The sequence below is a fragment of the Canis lupus genome, chromosome 15, assembly GCF_048164855.1.
Source record: "Canis lupus baileyi chromosome 15, mCanLup2.hap1, whole genome shotgun sequence".
Taxonomy (NCBI): domain Eukaryota; kingdom Metazoa; phylum Chordata; class Mammalia; order Carnivora; family Canidae; genus Canis; species Canis lupus.
The window spans coordinates 37,516,954-37,540,739 of NC_132852.1; the positions used below are offsets into that span (position 1 = coordinate 37,516,954).

General features: G+C 50.8%; 1 protein-coding gene and 1 long non-coding RNA gene across 2 annotated transcripts in view; one reads left to right on the forward strand and one right to left on the reverse strand.

The window, feature by feature from the left end:
• Window positions 1-8,848, reverse strand: part of SFRP1 (secreted frizzled related protein 1) — a 44,139-nt gene extending 35,291 nt beyond the window's left edge. The window contains exons 1-2 of the mRNA XM_072776597.1: window positions 7,963-8,848; window positions 2,419-2,496 (exon numbers count right to left, since the gene is read on the reverse strand). Coding sequence (XP_072632698.1) covers window positions 2,419-2,496; window positions 7,963-8,506 — 622 coding nt within the window. The 5' untranslated portion in view covers window positions 8,507-8,848. The remainder of the gene's footprint in view (window positions 1-2,418; window positions 2,497-7,962) is intronic.
• A 484-nt stretch (window positions 8,849-9,332) lies between these two features.
• On the forward strand, window positions 9,333-17,939 carry LOC140604903 (uncharacterized). The gene is made up of 3 exons (XR_012007725.1): window positions 9,333-9,566; window positions 16,372-16,518; window positions 17,869-17,939. It is a non-coding gene; the product is annotated as an uncharacterized lncRNA (long non-coding RNA).
• The last annotated feature ends 5,847 nt before the right edge of the window (window positions 17,940-23,786 follow it).

The following is a 23,786-nucleotide window of genomic DNA, read 5'->3' on the forward strand; positions in this document are numbered from 1 at the left end:
AAGACACAGATTCTCTTCTCACAGTTCCCTAACATTAATCTGGCCTTGGGTTCCCACAGCCTCCTCCTCTGCTGGTGAGTTATATCATGACTCTGTGACTCTCTAGAAAAATCACTGATTAGTGTTTGGTCAGCGTTTAAGAAAAAAAATAAATTAATTAATATGTACTTTATTCTAGGTAAGTATTTAGGAGTCAGGTATCTAGCACAGTGCTTTGCACTCAAGAAATGTTGAATGAGAGGAGCCTGGGTGGCTCAGTCCGTTAAGCGTCTGGGTCACAATCCCAGAGTCCCAGATCAAGTCCTGTGCTGGGTTCCCTGTTGAGCAGGGGGTCTGATTCTCCGATTCTCCCTCTCCCCCTGCTCCTTCTCTCTCTCTCTCTTACATAAATAAAAAATCTTTTTAAAATGTTGAATGAATGGATGCATGAATCAATGAATGATCAAATACATTGAATTTGAGTTCCTGATTAGGAAGGCACAGTTGGTCAATCACCGCCACACACTGAGTTCCAGAATTTTCCATCACTCTTCCCTCAGGAGCTGAGCCTAATAGAAGTCATATGAGCATAAAACTTCAGCTAATATATTACCTTTCAGAGTTTACTTTAATATGGTTCCCTAGATTTGCACAATATCAAGGGACCCACTTCTAAAAGTGAGTGTGTTCATTTGTAGTATCTGAAAAGGTTCAGTGAAATCTAAATGTGGCTCCTTGGTTAGCTCCTGTAAGAATTCTTTGGGATCATAGCCATATCTTAAAAGATTCTTTCTGCCCCAGCCATGCCACAAAAGGCTTCTAATCAGGATTTCTGAGAGATTGTTTTTCCTCTGTCCAAATTCATCTTTGGGAAGGAATCTCAACCCCACCTGTAAAAGAAAAACTTGTCGCTAACACAGTGTGGGGCTGTGTACCCACAGACTCTACGGCAGGAAACCTGCTGGGCTCAGCTGGGCTCTCGGCACCTCTGATGAAGCAAAGCGGTGAGCATCAAGAAGCAAATGTGACTACTGGTCAATGGAAGGGTCAGCAGAATCTGCACACATCACCTCAGGGGCCCTCTACCATTTCCTTTAACTTCATTTAAAACAGCAACCTAAGAAAAGGATGTGACTCAAAGACAAGCAGGAAAATGCATACTGGACCAATCTTCCTAGATGTCCTCAGTCCTCCACCAAGAACAAAGGAGGCAGAGATGCCTAGCACACAAACAAAACACACAAGGCATATCCATCCTCACGAAGTTTTCCATGGCAAAGGGTCTGAGTTCTCCCCCTTCCATCTTCAGTCACCATGACAATCCTGAGAATATGTGTGTCACATGTACAATTTACTCCAACTTGCATGTTCAGGTCACATTTGTGTGACTCAGATATGCCCTCTGCCAGTTCTAGGCCCTTCCACATGCCTCACTATGTGTGGTTAATGAAAACATGGAGCAGGTAGCCCTGAATGGACAGACACATTACCTACCGTTCTGCTTTTCCTGGTAAGAGTTCTGCATGAAATCCAGCCTCAGGGACACAATACAGGAATCGCAGGAAATACACTGTTCATTGTCAGACTGTACCTTCCTTCAGCAAAGTGGGCCTGGCCTAAGCAGAGCCACTTCTCGGCACCCTGATAAAATAGAAGGAGCCAACCCTCCAAACAGATGTGGTTGACATCTACCTCTCCCAGAGAAGATGGGGTCAGGGTTTCTGGAGCTGTTCAGGTCTTCCATGAGGCTGACTAGAAGGAGCCATCCTTGAAAGGTCCCCTGAGTTCTGCTCCCCAGGCCACATCCAGCCCTTCTCCTGGGGCTATAAGGGCTGATTTGGAATTCCTTTTTAACCCAGAGTGATTTGGAAAGGAGGAAGAGAACTCTCACTACAGGGAGGAGGTCAATTTTCTGTGCCAATAGGACCTGACAGGGGCCCCTCTAAATGCCCACAGCACTGGACTCCCCCTCCCTGGGAGGGCACCCTGTGCCATCATTTCAGAGCCTGGATGGAGTGGTGCTGACACCTAGGGGATGGAGAAAGACTAGTATGGAGGGACAGCCAGCTAAGCAGCCCGCAGGACCTCCTAGGTGTCCCCCCGCCACCACCCCGGGAGCATCCAAGGAGTGGTGTTATTTCCTAGCTCCTCCACCTGTCCTCAAGTCTGCCACCCTCTTCTCCTGGAGAAGGTCCCCCCAAACCCATCCAGTGATCCCTCACAGAAGGGCAGAGGCCAAGTTTAATAAAAACGAGCCAGTTCTCCACCCTATCTACATCTCATGGACCTGAGAAAAGCAGCCATTCGGGCAGAATAAAGGGAGAGACCATGAAGCTCCAAAGAGATGCATCCACAGGCTCCGTGTTGACCAGGGATGCAAACTAGGAAGACCAGGGAATATGCCGAACCTCCCAGAGGTGGCCAGGGATGCTTTCTTACCAAACTCGCTGGCGCAGAGATGTTCAATTATGGCTTCAGATTTCAACTCGTTGTCACACGGAGGACACACGGTTGTGCCTGGGAAGGGAAAGCAGGAGAAAGAGGAGCTGTGAGTAATAGGGGTTAGGGGTTCTAGAAGGAGCTCCCCCTGGGGAAGAGGTCAGGACCAGGCTGAAAGCAGTTAAAGGTCTTCCGGAATTTCTGAAGGGCAACTAGAGAATCAAAGAGTCCTGGAGCCCTGGCCCTAAAGCCAAATGCACATAGTTTCTTGAAACCATGGGGGATAAAACTATTGACTATGGCATGACCATGTATTTACTTATTAAAGATTTTATTTATTTATTCATGAGAGACACAGAGAGGCAGAGACACAGGCAGAGGGAGAAGTAGGCTCCCTGTGGGGAGCCCGATGCAGGACTTGATCCCAGAACCCCAGAATCACAACCAGAGCCTAAGGCAGATGCTCAACCGCTGAGCCGCCAGGTGCCCCTGGCACAACTATTTCAACCCAATTTACCTGGGGCTGGGCAGGGGCAGGTCTATGAACTGTGGCTTGAGGGGAGTCGTCATCTATTCCAGTTGTTTGTTTCTTGTTCTTCCTCCCCTCTCCTTTAAGTGTCTCTCTCTGATCCATGCCCCGTTCCCATGCCCAAACTCCCAACAGGACAGCAGATCAATCTGACCCCCTCTCTAGGAGCCAAGGGAAGGAAACTCAGTCAGAATCACAAAGTCTATGATGGGATGAGCACTGGGTGTTACTCTATATGTTGGCAAATTGAACACCAATAAAAAATAAATTTATAAAAAAAAAAAAAAAAAAAAGAATCACAAAGTCTAGCCACAGGCCCCAAAGTCCTGTTTCCAAAAGGGCTATTGCAGTGCAAGTCCCTGCCTGCCTGCCTGCCTGGGTGGGAGGCAGGGGCACCTGGGTGGGGGCTGGGGGTAGCATTAGCAAGGGCTGCCAAATGGGAGAGCTGGGAGGGCGGAGCTACAGGGGACCCTCTGAAGGCCTTTGCACGGCATTGTGAAGTACTTTGAAGAGGAGTGTGTGTGGCAAGCATGAGGGCCATTGCCAGGCACTAGGCACAGCAGCGGGGGTGGGGGGTGAGGGGGGTGTACTTCTGAGGCCAGAGGCCTCCTCCAAGCCAAAATGCTGGGGAGGGGATCCCTGGGAGGTGAAATGCCTCTGTGGGAGGACAGGGAGAAAGTGCAATCCCCAGAAGGGTGAGGTGGCCTATCAACCCCACCACCAACCCCACCATTATCCATTGACCACTGGGAGTTTAATCCATGATCTAGGGAAGCCTTAGCACGTTCTAAGGGCACCTCACCTCTGGCAAAGCACTGGAGGCCAAGCTGGAGCAGAGGAGCACAGGAAAGTCACCCCAAGGCAAATTGTAAGATGTAAGGCCCTCTGTCTTCTTCTCCCCCACTGCCCTCTGCAGTGGCCTCAGTGGCAGCATCCCCTGCCTGTGAGTTGCCCTGTGGCTCAGTGAAACGGACCAAGCCCCCACCATGGTGATGCTATGGGGGAAGCGACACAGCCCTGCTAGGCCAGTGCTGCTCCCAGGACATACCTAGTCCCCAGCCCATCACCCCCACTTCCAAGCAGGGTCCCCTCTTGGCCCAGCAGAGACCACAACCCTTCATCTTCCGAAACATTCCTCTCCCCCACTTCACTTTGTGCCCAGGGCCAAACACCATCCAGATTCTGAGGGCAGCATGAACCACAGCCAGTCTTCTTCTAAGCAGAAGACCGTGTGACTGTCTTTTGGCCCAGAATTTGGAAATTTGCTTTTCAACCAGAACTTGAAATTAGGTTCTGGAGGTAGTGTTTCTGACAAAGGGAAAAACTAACCCAGGATTTTGCATTATAGTTGTTGCTTCCGTGGGGAGAAAAACAGGAAAAAGAGGTCCTGAAATACGGGAAGGACCATGTAACCCATCCCGGGAGAGTAAAATGTGCCTTGGGGTTTTCTTTCTTTCTTTCTTTCTTTCTTTCTTTCTTTCTTTCTTTCTTTCTTTCTTTCTTTCTTTCTTTCTTTCTTTCTTTCTTTCTTTCTTTCTTTCTTTTTCTTTCTTTCTTTCTTTCTTTCTTTCTTCTTTCTTTTTCTTTTCTTTTCTTTTCTTTTCTTTTCTTTTCTTTTCTTTCAGTGGAAGTTATCACACTGCAAGTTTCTATTAATATAATCTCAACCAAACAAGTAGCAGGGCTGGGGCAGTGAGAATATAAAACACTGTCCCCCTGGCACACTCACATCATTCCCTCCCCTCTGGATCCTCTGGGTTCCCTGATGGGCTCTGTAGGCCACAGGGGCATTTCTCTCAGGTCCATCAATTAATGTTTGACCTTCAGTGCCTCTCAAGGTAGAAAGAGCATGTTGGGGTGAGCTCTGTGTGCTCTCAACATGGCTAACCCCCATCGTGACTTTTCTCGTGGCCAACTGTGGCGCAGCTTGCTCCAAGGAAAGGAGGAATGTGTAATGCAATATTAATCTGTGCCCCCTCTGGTGTGTCCTTGGGGCCCTGCAGGCAGCCTCAGCGGGAGAAATCCACCATCCATCTGAGAGGTAGAACTAAACTGCTGTTTTAAGGTATATTGAAAATAATGTTTAAAGCAAAGGAACCAAAAACAGAAAGGTTTTGTGTTTCATTAATATCTTAAGGGGAGGAGAGGAGACAGTCCAACACTAGAGTTACAATTAAGTGATTTTTTAAAAAAATCAGTACCCATATGTGCTGTCTCTCTCTCTCTCTCTCTCTCATGCACACACACATACACACAATTACACAAAACTCTCTGGCGCACACACAGCAGGTCTTCCCTGGCCAGGGCCTTGATACCCCGAGACAAAACCCTCGAGAGGCTCTCAGGAGACCTAAGGGCACCATGGCCTCTGCAATCTGCCACCAGAATGGCCACGCTGATCTAACACACAACACATCTGGACAACAAAAAAATAAAACCCCAAATATGTGCCGATTCATACAATTTCACTCAGTGAAACCTGGCTGGAAGGGGAAGCAACAATTTATCGGCCTGGGAATGGATAGGTCTCCTGTAAGTGCAAGATTTAGAAATAACTGTCCTGGAAGTTCATAAAGTTATGCCTCTCCCGTAACAGATGCTGACAGAGCCAGGGCGTCAGCCTTTTGGAGGGAAAAGTAGCTTTGGACTGATCTCTCATTATCAAGTTGATCTTTACTAACACGTGGCCCCTAAGGCTGCCCAATACCCCCCCAAAACATGCCCAATTACATGAACAGCATGCAGAGATATGTGTTGCTTTGAAAATTTGGTTTTAATTTCAAAGAATAAAGAGAGAGGAGGCTAACAGTAGTACACGTGTATGTATTTGCCCAAAAGCACCAGTCCCCATTCTGGAGCTACTAGCCAGAAGGGTATGAGGACTGGCAGTGTGGTCTGTCTCACCCTGCTCCTACACACACACACACACACACACACACATGCACACACGCACACGCGTGCACACACAGCCCTTCTGACCCCTACGCTCAGCTGACAATGGCCATGCAGCCTCAGAGGACCTCATGTGGGGCTCCCTCCCACCAGAGCGGCAGTGCTGGGGAGGAGTTGGTGCTCTCTCGGGGCAGAACCTCTCACCAAAAACAATGAGAGAACCAGTTCACAAGCCCCACACCTGACTGGTCCCCTCCGGGCTTGTCTCTTTTGGGCAGCCGGCCTTGGGAGGATGCCTGCCTAGGCACTCCTGGGCTAGAGGGGAGGAGAGGGGACAGCGGTAACAAGGCCCAGACTCAGGAGGTGGCAGTCAGGTGAAAGGGCGGCCAAGGAGTCAAAGATGAGAAAGCAACGATCTCTTATTCCCCCACTCCTCCCCCACTCCGTGCCAGCCGTTGGGACAATTCTCCCCTCTTTATAGGTAGGCATCTCGGTCAGTCCCCCATTGTCCCCTCAAAAGGGATTTGCCCAAAGGTCTTCACTTCATGTGCACAGGCTGTCCCCCAAAGAGACAACTGGGAGTGCAGCAGAGGCCTCTGGGGCAGAGCCGGACTAACCTCCCCCTGCCAGGCCAGGAGGAAGGGGAGAAGGGAAATCTGTGGGCTGCAGGGGATCGCCCCACAACGCAGACCACAAAGTGCTTTGTTTGCTCTAGGTAATTGCTAAGCTCCAGCTCCCAAAGGGCCGCACTTCCCCCAAAGGTTAACCTTGTGCAGACACCCAGGAAGTGGCCAACAGAGGTGCCCTGGCCACTTCAGCCAGGCTGCTGCCTCTCCCACCTGGCAGGGGCCCAGGCCACCCAACCTCGGTCACAGCTGACCAGTGTCTTCACCCCCTAGAATAAGCAGGAGCATGGAGAGTCCAGGACTCCTTTTCCCCATCCTAGCACCACCCTCACGCTGGAAGACTAGACCCTTCGGAGGACATTTCTCTTTTAGGCATCATTTCAAGGCGAGCTAAGTCCCCCACCCCAAACACCCTCCTCACACCCCCTGGGGACACGTGCCCTGCGCTAAGCGCACCTTCGAACTGCTCGCCATCCCCGGACTAAACGTACATCTTTCAGCCTCGACCCTACTACTTCTGAAGAATTCGCTCCCGTAAGAGTCAGGCCAGCTGGTTTTTTTGCCTGTTTGTTTTGATTTGTGTCTTAGAGTCTCCCAGATTTTTTTCCCTCCCACTCAAGAGCTACCCTTTAAGTGGGAGGGGTTCGGAGAGGAAGCACAGGCCCGGCGGCGGGGCAGTTGGGAAAGTGCGATTTTCCGAGCCCCACTCCCCAAGGAGAGAGGAACAATGAGCTAATTACATTTTTATCTTTCTAATTACCTGAGGATTTGTGTGAATGGGAGAAGCAGGGGGTATGCAGGAAGGAGGGAACGCACTTTCTAGCCCCCAGCCCTCCCCGAGCTGTGGCCTGAGAAGGTGGAGAAACAGAAATCCTGTTTCTAAACTTTTTTCTCAGCCAGTTCGGTAGCCCTGCCGGAGCTCCTTGGCTGAATGACTAGCTAGGAAAGTCGGGGCGTGGAGGGGGGGGGAGTGCGGGTTAATCCTCATCGAACCTATGAAAATGAACAAAGCTGCGCCTTAGCTTTTTCTCGGCGTTTCTGGGCTTTCTACGCTTTGGATTTGGGTGTTTTCCTCTGGGGCATCTTGTCTCGGGTGTTAAAAACGTCCACGGGGACCCGTTCCCTCCCAGAGGGAGAAGGGCTGTCCCTTCACAGGGAGAATGAGGCTTTGTCTCAGGTATGGAAAGAGCGAGCCGAGGTCCCAGGAGGAGCCGCTCGGGGCACCGCGTGGAGCTCGCTGGGGGCCTCGGCGCCGCCGCCGCCGCCGCCGCCGCCGGGAAGCCCGCGGCGCACCTGGGTGGGGAGCGGTGCTGAGCGACACCTCGGACCGACCCGAGGCTTTTTAAAAACTCGCTCCGCACGGCTCGGGAGCAGCCCGCAGGGAGCACGTCCCAACGCCCGGGAGGAGCGGCGGGCCGGGCGGGGGTGCGCGGTGGCCCCCGGACCCCCGCCCGCCCCGGCTGGGGGGCTCGCGCGCGTGGGGGGGGGCGGCCTGACCTTGGGGCTTGGAGGCCTCGGTGGCATTGGGCGGGGTCATGGCGATGCAGACATCCCCCTCGGGGAACTTGTCACACTTGAGCATCTCGGGCCAGTAGAAGCCGAAGAACTGCATGACGGGCTCGCAAGAGTCGCGCACGGCCTCGCAGAGCCAGCGGCACGGGTAGATGGGCCGGTCGAGGCACACGGGCGCGAAGAGCGAGCAGAGGAAGACCTGGGTGCCGATGTGGCAGTTCTTGTTGAGCAGGGGCACCCAGCTGCTGGCCTGCTGCTTCACCTCGGCCATGGTCTCGTGCTCCAGCAGGTTGGGCAGCACCATCTTCTTGTAGCCCACGTTGTGGCACAGCCGGAGGTCGGCCGGGATGTCCACGCACTGCGGCGGCTTGGTGTAGAAGCGCCCGCTCTGGTAGGAGCCGATGTCCGACTGGAAGCTCACGTAGTCGTACTCGCTGGCCGAGCTGGCGGCCAGGAGCCCGGCGGCCAGCGCCAGCAGCACGCCCCGGGCGGCCCAGCGCCGGCCCCCCGCGCCGCGCCCGCTGCCCATGCCGGCTCGGCGCACCCGCTCCCGCGACGTCGGGGCTGCAGCGGCCGCCTCCCCGCGCGCGTCCCGCCGCAAACTTGCAGGGAGGGACCTCCGGGGACAAAAGGCGGCGTCCCCGGCGCCGCCCGGTGCTCGGCGGCCGCGCGCTCCTGCCCGGTGCTCGGCGGGTGGCGGCCCTCGGCCTGCGGCGGGAGCTGGCGCGGGGAGGGCGCGCGGCGAGGAGGGGCGCGGGGAGGGGGGCGCGCGGCGGCCCGAGTGCAGCCCCGGCTCCGCGCGGCAGGGCGGCCAGCGGGCGGCAGGGCGGGCGAGGCGGCTGCAGGGCGCGCGGGCGGCACCGACCCCCGAGGCCGCGCGACTCGAGTGCCCGGCGCTCCCGCTGCAGAGCCCTCGGAGCCTCCCCGCGCAACCAATCAGCTCGCGGCCGCCGCGAGCCGCACTCGGAGCACGTCAGTCACCCGCGCAATTAGCCAATCGCTTCCCTCGCAAGAGGGTTCGGTTTGCTAGAAGTAAACCCAGGTCAACACCCCTTAAAAAACAAAACCAAAAATAAATAAATAAATAACGGGAGAAGAGCGGGGGTGGGGGGGGGGGAGGGAGGAGAGAGGACCGAGAGGAAAAGAAGACGAAACGGACGGGAGGAGGAGGAGGGGGCAGACCCGAGTGTGGGGCGGGTGGAGAGTTGGCGCTGGCCCGCTGGAGCGGCTGGCAGAAAGCAGGAACCCTTCACCGGACTCCCAAATCCGCGCGATAGTGAACGCTTTCCTTTTTTTCTTTTCTTTTTTTTTTTTTTTTTTTTTTTTGACGCTTTTTCCTAATTCCAAGCAGCAGCCCACCAGACAAGCGGCCCACCTCTCGCTGCTGTCCTCCGGGGCCGCAGTACAAAGGCAGACGGGATCGGACAAACCCGGACCCGGGCCCAGCGAGGCGGAACCCACCGAGGTCGGCTTGCGAAGCCCCCGCCGGTCCCTCCCGCTCACGCAGGGGAAGCTGCAGTGGGGGCTGCTCGCTGGTTTAAAAGGCCGCACCTTCCCAGGTGGGGACAGCCGGACACCCGAGGCACTTGGTAATTATTGCAACGCGACTCGGCGTGGGAGGAAATATTACTCACAAGCCTGTTAGCTTTGGGAGGACAGGAAAAGAAAAGACCTACTCAAGTCCCAGCCTGACAGCTCGCCCGCGTGTGCACACATATACACATTGACATGTTTGTAGTGTAGAAAGCCCGAACATTAAAAACACATGTGCACTTATCAGTGTGGCTTGTGTAAATACCAAGCCCATCACTCAGGCACACATGCTACATTCAGAGCTGGTCCAGGAACCTCAAGTCAAAACCAAGGGTCCCCCTTAAGGCAGAAGGCCAATAGAATGTATTAGCAGAAATACAGCCAGGCCTTCTCATGTAGGCAATGCCCTCCTCCAAAGAAACAGAAGTCTCCCCATCCTCATTGTTCCTGGAAATTTTTTTGTATATTCAAACATTGAATTGCCCTAAAAGGAAGGGTCAAGCTCCAGAGAGCTGAGACTATGAGCATGACTGACCCCAGGGACAGGTGGCAACAGCGAGCAGCTCATGAAGTTCACTAGGTCTCCACACCACTTGTGTCTTGAACTGTGGGTGGAGGGAGGCCAAGGATGTTGAAAACCAGCATCTGAGCAGTGTGATACCAACCACCCCACGTGGCAAATGGGCCACAGAGCTCAGAGCTCAAGGCAGGCACTGTAGGAGGTGCTGCCTCCCTGGGCCAGCTTGTTTGGAAAGCTCTAGAGAAGCTTGCTTTGGACTCTGCAGACCTAATTTCTCAATGGACAGATTCCAAGTAAAACTACTAGAGTTTGCAAAGATGTGAGGCTCCTTTCTTAGAGCACTCATGCCTGTACAGCAATTGGGATTCCACTCTCCACCCTGGAAGCGTCTGCGATTGGCCAGCCCCAATGTTGCTTCTTGGCTAATGAAAGGTGCACCAAAGCAAGAGGGGCAGAATGTAGGGAAGGAGATGAGACAGATAGAGCAAGGCTTTGGATGGCCAAGGGTTAATCCCTAAACAATTGGTAATGTTCAGCCTGGCTTCTCTGGGGAAGACATTCCTCACAGAGAATAGACTGCAGGAGACCAGGCAACTGTGTCTCTATTCAAGGGGCATTTAGAGAAAAATGCTGTTGGTAGGGGGTCTTTTTCTTTCCTCTAGCCAGGCCCTCAGTCCCAAGCCAAATATATCTGTTTACTCACTCACTGGAAAGAGTTGTGTTTGTAGATAACATCCTCTCACCTCTGAAATCCAGGCCTAGCTGACCTCTCACTCACGTTTGCAGTCTCCCCAGATGGTGGGGAGACTTGGGTCTGTCCGCCATTAACATTCTGGAAAGTAGCTCAGGTGAACTGCACCTCCCCCGGTCTCGGAGGTCTCAAGCCAGGAGGAAATTGCACAGTCCCACTCACGAGAGGACCTAGCGCACACCTGGTTGTTCCTTGTGGTCTTTGATCAACCTCACCTCCCAGTTACCCACCCTATCTTACTGTGAGAGAGAGAGAAACAGAGAGAGAGAGTGAGAGAGAGACTTTCATTTTTCTTTTTTAAGATTGTATTTATTTATTCACAAGAGACACACAGAGAGAGGCAGAGACACAGGCAGAGGGGGAAGCAGGCTCTCTGCAGGAAGCCCGATGTGGAACTCCATCCTGGGATGCTCAAGCACTGAGCCACCCAGGTGTCCTGAGAGGGGCCTCTTGAGCCCCACTAGGGACACAATTGTCTGGAGGACAGACAGGGAGTGTGGTATAACTAAGAACTCAGAATCCTAAACCCAGTATAGTCCTGGCTCCTCCTAAAGGCCCAGTTGGAAAGAAGGACTGACTCGGTCCAAGTACCACTGATAGACTTGAGCCCACACCTGAGATTCTGGACAATGACTGCCTCCTGCTAATCAGTGCACATACTGTATAACAGCACCAGGCAGACCAGCCTGAAGACTGCATTTTAGAGGAGCCTCCAGGGGTTTTTGTTGGGGTGTTTTTTGCCCTTTTTCATATTATCAAAACTTTGTGCTTCGAAGTCAAGTCTCCCTTTCCCTAATGGCAAGAATGCATGTATATAGAGGAGAACGTTCTAGGACAAAGTTTCTTTAAACATGCAATTGACGTAACAGAGCTCCCAGAAACCAGGGTTCTATAGTATGAGAGTTGTGAGCCAGGAGGCACGTCTCTCCTTCTTGGACGGTTTGAATGAGCAGGGGGAAAATACAACTCTAAACTTGAGTTTTCCATTTCAAAAGAGTTCTGATTTTCCCCCACTGCCAGATGCCCATACATGAAAATTGGAAGTGCATTCCCTGTTGCTTCATAACACCAGCTAAGGAGGCATTCTTCCTCTTCCCATTGCCCAAAGCTGAATGTTGGGGCCAAGCAGGGCCACGGAGGGGCCTGCCAGGTGCCTACCTGGTGGCCTCTTCCCACACACAAAGCTAGCTCCTTCTGGCCTGTTCCTAGAAAAAGGCTGGGGTGGGATGGGGGTAGAGCTTTTCAGCCTCTTCCTCATATTCTGTCCTATTATCATATCATCAGTGATTTTTTTCTGACACTCCAGAGATGCACCCAGCATCCTCTGCATCAACCAGGAGCCATGCAGTAGCAAGAGGGTGTCCCACTTGTGGCTGGGTGGTGGCGGGTCTGGTGCAATGCAGAGAAAAGCATTCTGGCCCAGACTCAGGAAATAGTGAGTAGTGCTTTACTTCTGCTACTCACAAGTTGGGTGCCTTGCACTTTCTCCCTCTGGTCCTAGAGTTCTCATCTGGAAAACGAACTATTGATGCCTGTCCTGCTACTGCAAAAAGTAAACTATGGTACTTGCTTTTTAATATTTTTAGTATAAGTATGCCCCAAACATTGGATGGGACATACACATAAGATCAATTATTCCTGTTTATGTGAAGTTTAAACTGAACTCCATGTCCTGTGTTTAATCTGGCAAGCCTACCACCCATCCTTCCAGCTGCCTTGCCTGACTCCGCACGGTCCGTCATCTCCCTTCTCTACCTGGCATTGGATTAACCACTCTCTCCTCCCCTTGCTCAGAACACTTCATTACAGCACTCGCCTGGACGTTTTAAAACCGTTTTGGGGTATCTACAGACTGTGTGACTGTGAGCCCATGGAAGGCCAGGATCTTGTCACATGTTGTCTCACATGGGCGTCCTCAGCATCTCTCACTGTCCAGGCAGCCAGCCAGTGCTCTGTAAGGCCCTCCAACACACAAAGAGTGTTGATATGTAGTGGAGGGAGGCAGAAAGTGAAGTAGCCAGGCTGAGAGAGGCATTACACCTGAGCGGCGATTATGCACTGGGTTTCCTAAGAACCAAGGTAAAAAGTAAGCGTGAACAACTCACATAGCTCTCTTTGTCTGCAGGAGAGAAAAATCTTTCCTAGATCTGAATTCTAAGGGAAATGATCCTAAGCACCTTACACAAGGATTGGAAAGAGGGCCTGGGGCTTTTGTATTGGCTTTCGTCTCATCCAAGTCCAGAGGGACCTGGTTGGTGCACAGATGCCACTATAGGCAGACTCCACTCTCTCTCCCCAGTGCACACACACAGTAGGCTGCTCTAGAGGCTGGGTAGGATGTGGGTGGTGAACATAGCGGCCAGCTCCAATAAGCGAGCAGAATTTCCTGTAAATCCTGCTTGGACACTACTGTGAATACTAATGCAATCTTGCTAAAAACAGGGGCTGGTGGAGCACCAGGGTGGCTCAGTCCATTAGGTGTCTGACTCTTGGTTTTGGCTCAGGTCATGATCTCAGGGTGGTTAGATCGAGCCCCACATCAGGCTCTGTGCTCATCGGGGAGACTGCTTGAGATCCTCTCCCTCTGCCTCTCCCGTTGCTTCTGCATGATTTCTCTCTTTCTTTCTCTCTCTCTCAAATAAATAAATTAATCTGTATTTTTAAAAATTTTATTAAATCCAATTATTTAACATACAATATATTGTTGGTTTCAGAGGTAGAGTCAGTGACTCATCCATCTTATATAACACCCAGTGCTCATTATATCATGTGCCCTCCTTAATGTGCATCACCCAGTTACCCCATCTCCTCATCCCCCTCCCCTCCAGCAACCCTCAGTTGTTTCCTATGATTAAGAGTCTCTTATGGTCTGTCTCCCTCTCTGATTTCATCTTGTTTTATTTTTCCTCTCTTCCCCTGTGATCCTGTTTTGTGTCTTAAATTCCATATATGAGTGAGATCATATGATAATTGTCTTTCTCTGACTGACTTATTTTACTTAGCATAATATCTTCTAGTTCCATCCATGTTGTTGCAAAGGGCAAGATTTTGGGTTTTTTGATGGCTGAGTAGTATTCCATTGTATATATAGACCACATCTTCTTTATCCATTCATCTGTTGAAGGACATCTGGGTTCTTCCTTTAGTTTGGCTATTGTGGACACTGCTGCTATAGACATTGGGGTGCAGGTGTCCCATCATTTCACCTCATTTGTATCTTTGGGGTAAATACCCAGCAGTATAATTGCTGGGTCATAGGGCAGCTCTGTTTTCAACTTCTTGAGGAACCTCCATACTGTTTTCCAGAGTGGCTGCGCCAGCTTTCATTCCCACCAACAGTGCAAGACGGTTCCCCTTCCTCCACATCTCCGCCAACATCTGTTGTTCCTGACTTGTTCATTTTAGCCATTCTCACTGGTGTGAGGTGGCATCTCATTGTGGTTTTGATTTGTATTTCCCTGATACCAAGTGATGTTGAGCATTTTTTCATGTCTGTTGTCCATTTGTATGTCTCCTTTGAAGAAGTAACTGTTCATGTCTTCTGCCCATTTCTTGATTGGATTATTTGTTCTTTGAGTGAATAAATAAATCTTTAAAAACAGGTGCTGGTATCCAGAAGGCCAGGTTTCCAGAAGCCTCTGACAACACCTGGGTGTGGGGTGAGGCAAGAGAAGCTGGTAGGGGCTCTAGCCCTGTGACACCTGATGCCAGGTCCTGGCTTCAGAGCTCAAGGCTTTACTGGGACACCACGGAGTAGGAAAAACAGGCCTTTAGGGAAGGCCTTCGCTTCACCTCTCCCCGGGAAGCGAAGTGGCACATGCTTCCCTGAAGGCAGGCCCCGTAAATCTGCCAGGATCACCCCAGGGAGGGCAGTGGCCCAGCAGCAGGACACATTCCCCAAGAAGCCCTGTGTTTATTTACATAACCCTTCATTGCAGAACACCAGACAGCTCCACCACCTTTCTCAAGAAGAGCTCAGATACAAATGAGGTGCCACAGGAGGAGTGGGAGAGTGCATCATCGCACTCCTGCTCCCCTCCAGAGAGCATTCAAACTGTGTCCGGAGCTGTCTGGGAAAGTGATCATGTGGGGCCCTCCACAGGAGCAGAGAGGGCTGCCTTCTGTGCCCAGCACCCCACCTTCCCCCAGCTGGCTCAGGCACGGTGTGGGCCCAGTACAGTGAGCTGTCTTCCTGGTATCTTCCCCATGTGCACCCTTCCTGCCTTATCACCTCAGAGCTGGCAGAGAAATTCATTATCCTCACTTTACAGAAGACCCAGAGGCTCAGAGTGGTAGGCCCCTCGCCACGAGTCCAGCCGCCACCACTCTGTGCAAGGCCGACTCAGATCAGGATCTTTGTATTTCAATCCCATTGACGCTGCACTAGGCTGAACTGCCTTTGCTAAATGCTCAGCCCTGGGAAGAGAAACCTGGAGAGCCTTCAGCTGTCCTTAACATCTTATCATGAATTCATTTATCAGACACTTCCAAGGGACCAGCTAGAAGGAAAAGATGGTTTTGAAAGAGGGAGAGGATGGAGAGATAGGTCTGGACAAGAGCATGAGGTGTTTTCCTATGGGATCCCAGGGCAGAAAAATAATAAGATGGAGTAGTGAGTACATACAGGTGCCAGAAGTCGGGGGTTGGCGCCGGTTGCAAGGACGGGTGGCCTGGCCTGGCCTGGCTGGGGTTACTGAGGGGACCCCAGTGCTCTGTGCAGGCAACTGCCCATAAAGCATATACAGCTGGTCTGCCATCATATCAATGCCCAAAAGAAAGGCTCCAGGGGAGAAAAGACTGTGAGCCATGCCAAGAGAGGGGGCTCACTATACACCCATGAGAGAACGGGAGGAGGGAACTATACAAGCGCTGATCCAGGGTGCAAAAGATAAGAGGTCTATCTATGGTCCTCTCTAGAGTCTGAACATTTCCAGAGTTCCGTGATCATTCCAGGAGCGATATTTAAAATATTTAAAACCTGGTGTGGCATCATCAATAGGATTGTAGGTCACATGAAGATCACCTGTGCAGCCCTACGAGTGTGTATCAGCTGGACCCCCGTACTGGGACAATTCCAGCAGAGGTGTGAGTGGATATGCAGTTCCAAGGAGATACCACGCTGCCTCGTTCCTCTGTGCCTAAAACTCATACTGCCCTGGCAGGCCTGGCTGTCCCCTCAGCCCCTGTCCAATACTCAGCTCTCCACCTTCTCTTGGTGGACCCTTCTCCAGAGCATCCCAGCAAGAAGGGGCCAGGGCAGTCCTGTGTCTGCTCCTGGGCACCACAGCTCTCTGAGCACCTCTCCTTAAATACTCTTCTTGTTTACACATCTGGAGCTCCTCTAGAAGCTCTCTGAGGACAGAAACTATATCTTTTTTTGTCCTCCTATCTCCAATACTTATTGGCCCAGTGCCTGCCACATAGAAGGCACACAGTGGCCATGCCAAATGAGATTGGTCCTATAACCCAGCTCTAAGCATTGAGAATGAAGTGCAGGTTGGTAAGTGGGGCATCCTGGAAAGCATTCTAAAACAGACAACCTTAGAAGGCATGCACCTTGACCTTTCCCTCTTTTTCCTGCTTAATTCAGATGTGACACCAAGAGGTACAACAGTGATCTTGCAATCATGAGACCACCTGAGGATAAATGCCCACAGTGAGGGTGGAGGAACAGAAAGATGGAAAGAACCTCGTTTGTAAGAAATGAACTGATGGCCTACCCTGGAATTCTTGTTAGGTAAGGACTCTCTCTCTCTCTCTCTCTCTCTCTCTCTCGTTTTGAAATCCAAAGTTAATTGGGTTTTCTCTTGCATGCCACTAGCAACAAACCTCACTGACATAGATCTGTAGTCTAGGGACTTTCCAAGCAGACAGAAAATTCAAAAGCTTAAAGTTCTAATTTTTATGTCACCTAGGATTTTACTACCCAAAGTTTGGTCCCCAGACCAGCAGCATTGAAATCTTCTGAGAACTTGTCAGAAATATGAAATTTCAGGCCCTACCCCAGACATGTCCAATCAGAATTTATATTCTAGCAGGACTCCTAGGTGAATTTTATACATATTTAAGACTGAGAAGCACCAGCCTCAGAAACTCTAACATGTGCCTGCTATTTTTTTTATTTCAATAGCTGCAAAATACTCTAGTTTAAAGTGTCAAGATTTGTCACTCACATGCACTGCATTCCTCTATACCCCTCGATTTAGCATCCTACTGGAAGGACCCACTTTTCTGAACAGGAGACTAAGTCACAGACAAGCTCCTCAGCCACCCTAAATATAAACAATCCTTTAATAATAAAACCAAGTTTTCCGGCAGAAAGGGTGGACAGGCAACTTTCTTTTTTAAGGAAGCCACGCTGTAGGGGCATCAGAGAGTCAAGGGCAGGCAGCAAAGAGGTGCTGCCCCTTGGCCCCTCAGAAGCTGACTGCAGCTGCCAGGAGTGAACAGACCTTGCTTTCTTCCCCACGCACTGTAATTGAAGCAGCTGTGTATCTGGAGGCTTCTGTGATCTCCCAGCAGCTCCACACTCTATCACATTTAATATCTGTCACTATGCAAACATCACCCGTTATCAATCCCTCTAACACTTAGAGTGTTACAAAAAAGCCATAGCCCCCACCCCTCAGAAAAGTATAATTTGTCCATCCAACTCTTTTGTTCTTTATTTTTAACTGTAGTCTAGACCACCAAATTACTTAATACACGGTTTAAAGCTCCATAAATAACAACTCCCCAAGTAGAACCACTCAGCCTTGGAGCGCTTCCCAAGTTGCACATTAACTCCTCGGGTGTGAAGGGTTTCCAGCCATTTCGGTCCATAAATATATAACTGGCTCCTTCCTAAATTGCCACATAATCCCACTGCTTATATTTTCTTTTATTGCCATTATCACTGACGCCTTGACAGGGGAATAAATTATTCTTTCTGGAGAATGAAATGTTCTGCATCCTACATCATTTTAACTCACCCACTTTCCCAGATTTTTATTTTATTTCCATCCCCTCCCCAAGGAAATCTCCTCTTTGCAATTAGCCAAGATTTCTGATTGGAGTTTATTCCATTCTCTCTTTTCTCCTGATACAGCCTTTGCCCGAGCTGAGTCACATGAGAGAGGCCATCTAAGATGTATTCCCAAACCCCTAAAAGTGTACAGGTAGGAAAGAGAAAGACCCACATCAAAGCAACCAAGGGAGGAGTTTGTGCAGAGCAGAAGGATGGGGAGAGGGGAAGGGTGAAGAGCCCAGGCTGAGGAGATGTCACAGTTGGTCAGGACAGCGTGCTTCATCCCCAAGCATTCTTCTGCCCATCCTCCAGAAACTCAGAGAAGCCAAAGGGTGTGCAGGAGCCATGGCCCCAGAACAAGCCCACCAGGAACCTCCCTCACTGTGGCGTTGGGCACAGGTCCCCATAGCATACAAGTCTAACAATTCTGTCAGATTGAAAGACAATTCTCTCTCCCCATCATTCTGTTCCCCTCCTCAGCTCTGGCCTCACCCAAACTGTCCTAAACAAGGCTCTCGGCCCTCTGAGAGCTTTCCAAAGGTTAGGTAGTTGCTGTCATTGAGAATAAATGCACTTGCAGCTGATTTCCTGGGGTGGCAGGTAGGAAGAGCCAGGCAGTACTCAAGTCCAAAAAAGGGGAGAGAACTCTGAAGAATGAGTTCAGCTAGCCCCAGAGCCAAGAAAGTCAAACTTCCAAACCTCTGTCTGGTTAGGAATGACACCTAAACCAGCTGGCCACACCCTGCCTGCCTTCCCTCTTGCCTCCTCTGGTGGAGGTCCCCTTCAGGTCTCTAAGGTGAAGGGAAGTCCTGGATGGAGGCCCAGCTTTGCAAAACACAAGGAACCAGAAGTAATGTCCTCAGACTCACACGAGCCTCTCCTTTGTGCTTAGAAGGACGTATATGATAAATGTGTGAGCCCAGGCTCTCTGTCTCCAAAACCTCTCCCCTTATCTGCCACACATCATATTTCTCCTGGTTTAGGCATAACTGACCCTGGAATGAAAGATCTGTAGGCTGCTCGAAACAAATGCCATGACCCCTCTTGTTCTTTAGAGAAGAGACGTTCGTGGTGGGCAATGGGCTGCAGAGGGGAAGGAGCGACAGACACAGGTTGCATGATCTGCGATGTGGATGTGGCAGAAGCAGGAGCTCCTCGCCTGCTCCTCTCAGCAGCCAGGACTGCCTTTCCAAGCCCATTCCTGGATCAACACCCCTTCCTCCCACTGCAGGGGTACCAGATGGAGTGCCTTCCCCACAGCTGGTTACCAAGGGCCCTGCCTGGGAGGTGAGATACCCATGGCCCCTGGCCTGGCTGAGCAGCTCCTCCCTGGGGCCAGTGTGGGGCTAGAGAGCAGAGTGCAGGGGAGGGAGCGTCTGTGGAATGCAGCCCTCTCCCCAACACTCAGAGGCCAGCCTGCGGGGGCATAATAGAATACATTAGTCCGCAGCCCTTTCAGCGCTGCCTCTTTAAGAACAATGGTGGCAACTGAGCTGATTTTTGCCAAATGACTGGCTTTAGTCCATTGGGAACACAGAGGAGCTCACCAGACAAAGTCTATATTCAGGACTTCATACGGGGGTGGCTAATGGGCACTAGGGCACCAGCACCAGGTGACTTCCTGGGCCCCCCATTCAAAGCAATCCAGGAGATATCCTTGAGGCCAACCCCAGCCACTGAGCCCATCCCTAGACAGAGCCCACAGGGCTAAGAAATTGCTACTTGAAACAGGTAAGACAGATTTCATTTTTAATTTGAGGGCCCTGGTACCAGTGGCTGACTTCAGAACAATCTTTACCATTTGGAGTTTTATATTGGAAAACCCACCATGGCTGCTGGAAGAGAATGATGCTGTGATAACCTCAACCCTATGTGGGCGGAGCACGGAGCTAAGGAGTCTAGTTTTCCAGCTCGAGGTCCTGAGTGACATTTGTGATCTCTTCACTTCTCTCGGAGCCTCAGGTCCTTAAATCATGAGGAAGTGGGCCAGACAGGCTGTAGACCTTCAAACTTTGAAATTTCATGTAGAAAGAAAATTCTGACCACCACACTTCCTTTACTTTATCCCATACTGCATTAGGAACGTGGGGAACACCAGAACTTGAAAATTGAAGAGCCCAGTGCAAATGTTAGCAACAATCATGACCTCGGCAAAGATCAGTGTGAAAAAAGCAAAGCCAACACCAAAAATGGAGTTGCTCTGATGTGATTTTTTTTTTTTTTTTTTTTTTTTTAGTCTTAAACAGGTTTGTCCAAGTGAAGAGATGAAAAAGCCACCCTGTTGGCATAGCTGTGACAAGCAGGTGCCAGCGATGTACCCCCCCACACACAACCAATGCTGCCTTCCCTCATGGCATGCTCTTTCCTGCTGTGGATCACCTGAGGGGGAAGACCCAGGACTTGATCATAGGCTTCCAGCACTCTTCTTTGCATTTTGCTTCTTAGCTATTGCATTATCAGTATGGCTGATACAAGACTTTTGCCTAAATTTTTTGTGCACCTGACTAAGAAAGCCATGCCGAAGTCTAGATACAGAAAATGGGGGATCTCGGGAGAGAATATTGCCCTGCTGGTTCAGACTCAGACATCGTCCACTCAGGGAGGTCTTTCCGATTTAAATTGCACCCAGCATCTCCCTATCCCCTTTTCCTGCTTTGTTTCCCTACCTACTTTTTATGATCTTCTAACACACTACATGTTTTGCTCATTTATTTTCTTGTCTGTTTCATCACCACCACCACCAAAATGTAAGCTTCCCGAGGGCAGAGATTTGCATCAGTTTTGTTCACAACTGTATCTCATAGAACAGTGCCCTGATACCTGGTAAGCACTCCACACATAAAGGCTTGCTGAATGATAAATGAATGAATGAGTGAATGAATGAATGAATGAATGAATAACATACAGAGAATATAGGACACAAAAATATATACAGCATGATTCAGATTTTGCAGAAATAATAGTGGGAAAATAAGGAGACAGGGAGAGAGGCAAGCAACAAAGGAAGGAAAAAAGATAAAAAGCCTGGAAATAGGTACACTGAAATGTTAACTATCTCTGGTCATTGGGATCCTAGGTAGTTTAAACTGTCTTCTTTTTGTTTTTCTTCATTTTTCAAAATTTCTACAATGACCATAATTTTTTGTGAAAAAAAAGAAAGATGGTGAAAGGATTAAATATTAATTTTAAAGAAGAGAAGATGGGTGAAGAGCATCAATGTCTTTCTCAGGCAGAAGGAACAATGTGAGTCTCTAACCCTAGCTTCAATTACATAGGTCCTTAAAAATCCTGCCTCATTTGAAATGTCAGGTAATTATTGCAAAAGACTCAGTGTGGGAAGTGGGGTGAACGATGGCTCACATTTCTGGATAATTGCCCCCATTGTCCAGGTTGGATGAATTTGGAGGCATATTCTACATCTTTCTTCCAGACCACACAGAAACAAAGCAAGGAGTCAGAACTCTTGGGCCAGCAATCAATCAACAAATATTTAATGAGCTCCTACTATGTGCAAAGGTCTGTACTTGACGTGCGTTCTCTCTCTCTCCCTTTTACACATCCCCTCCTCAACTGCTCCCTGTGACCTTGCCCCATCTGAGTTAGCTTTGCTTGGGCCTCCCGTACTCCCAGGGTACCACAGACCCAGTCTGGGCATCTGATCACTGCCCCATGCATCCCCCTAAGAGAAGAGATTCCTCTGCTTGCTCTAACTCTGAATGGGGAGCATAAGAAGGTGAGAAACAGGCTCAGAGAAGTTAAAGAGCCTGCATGGGGTCACACAGTGGGGGTATTGGTGGATGCCAGGCCACTCGCCTAGGACCCCTCTACCCTCCCGACAATAATGGGTGTGGCACAAGTCCTGCCCCGGGGTAATCCACCCTAAGCTGTGCCAAGAGGGAGACTTGGAAGGTCATATACCTGTCATACCAGGGAAGCGCTTGGCAGCCTCCCTTTCCGGACTGCTGGAATTCATCCTGTAATAACTTGCCACACAAAACACACCTTTCCCGTTTGGACTGGACCCAGTCCCAGGACAGGAGGGATAGTGAACTTGCTCCCCTGGGTGCCGCAGAGAGCACCCGAGTATGCAGAGGCCTGGGGGTGTTTGTTCTGAGGAAATGCTGGACAAACCATGTGTCATCCCATGAGAGAGGGGAGGCAGACAGCCTGGTGGTTTGGACATCAGGGAGCATGTCTGGGCATGTGGCAGGATCCAGCAAGGTTTGCAAGGATTTCCCGCCAAACTAATGAGGGTCCTGGCAGAGGGCCACATTCACTGGCAGGAATTCTCGCTCTAATTGGGATCCAGCCTCAGCTCCACTGGAGGGCATCCGCATGTGAGTGGAGAGCCTTGTTCTCCTCAGAAGCTTTCCTGCCCTGTCTCCGGGCCCCAGCAGAGGGTGCAGACCTGGGACACCCTGTATGGCACAGCACTAGCCTCACCAACAGCTCCTCTGCCCTCCACTTGCCCCACATCAAAATGCTTGACATGCTCCCACAGGATAACCCCCACGAAGCCTCAACCTAAGCATAGGCGGCCGCCAGAGACCAGCTCCTCTCCTGCTTTGCAGTCCCTAGCTGTGTGCTTTGGTGCTCCAGCCCAATCGCTGTGGGCTCACCTCTTGGGGTTCTTTTTTTTTGGGGGGGGGGGTTCTGATTAGACCTCAGGCTACGTGTGGTGTGTCCCTCCTTCTTGCCCCCACCCCCTTAGGCAGGTGCAGACCAGCTGGAAGTGCAGCAGTGTGCCCGTGCTCCCAGTGGGGCCTTGCAACCCGGGAACTCCAGGCTGGTGGGGCTTCCACCTCAGGGAGCAACTCCAGCACAAAGGACAATCACCCACCTTTCAGGGTCTGACCAACACTTAATCAGCCTCTCATCTTGATAAAGTCATTCTAGTTCCTGCCTCTCGATCACTCAGTCAGCTACTCCGTGCCGGGCCCTGGGCTAAGCTGAAGTATACAGGATACAGAACCACCCTCAAGATGTTTCTAGCCTCCCGGAGAAGACCTCATTTGCCTGACCACAAGCTGAAATAAGATTCAGATTCTGATGCAATTAAGATCTACTGAATGCCTTCTTTGTGTCAGACATTTCGACAATCATTTGTACATAGATTAGCACAACAAAATCTTCTCAGCCAGTCTTGGAGGTAGGCTCGCCCGAAGAAACCGAGGGTGAAGAGTTAAAGCTATTTGCCCAAAGCCACACAGCTGGCAAGGGCAAGACTGAAATCCAGGGCTCAGAAAATCTTTGGCGTCAGGGGATGGAGGAGGGGCGCGGAGCACTGAAAAGGTGAATGAATGAGTCTCTTTGAGCCCCAGCGAATGCATCAGGTCCTGTGTCCCCAGGCTAGAGATCTCCTCTTTCCCTCCCGGCCCCACTGCACCCAGGAAGCAAAGGCTCTTGCTGGGATGGGTACCACCCCCCACCGTGCACCCGCCCCACCCACTGCAGGGCCGCTGAGGACCACCACGCCCTCTGCATTCTTTCAAGTCGCTGTGGTTGCGGAGCAGGTGACACCTTCTGCGAAGTGCATGGAGGTGGACGTTTGGAACTGCTTTCTGCACAGCTTTCTCCTTTCTGTCTCTCTTTCTTTCCTCTTTTTAAAAAAGAAAGCAGGGTCTCTATTGTGTCCCATTGTGTACTGGCTGCCCGGCCGCTGATTTTTTCCGCCCTGTCTCATTAAGATGGATGGGGTTGCTGCCTTATTAATAATTGGGAAGGTTGCCCTTTGTTCTCTTTTCCTCTCCTCACTAACGAGGCCTGCACCAGGGGCTCCATAAAGAGCCTTGCAGCCGCGGGCACTTGAGCGCTCCCTGAGTGCAGGCCTGGGCTGCCACGGCAGGTCTGGTGGCCAAGCCAGAGTATACAAACCTTCTCACCTCTGGAGCTCTAGAGCATAGGAAGAAGAAGGGCCAGGAGTGTCATCCAGCTACCAGCCCAGAGTCACCTACCGGGTGGATTTCAGAACCTCGACCCCGAATCCTGGCTCTGTTCCT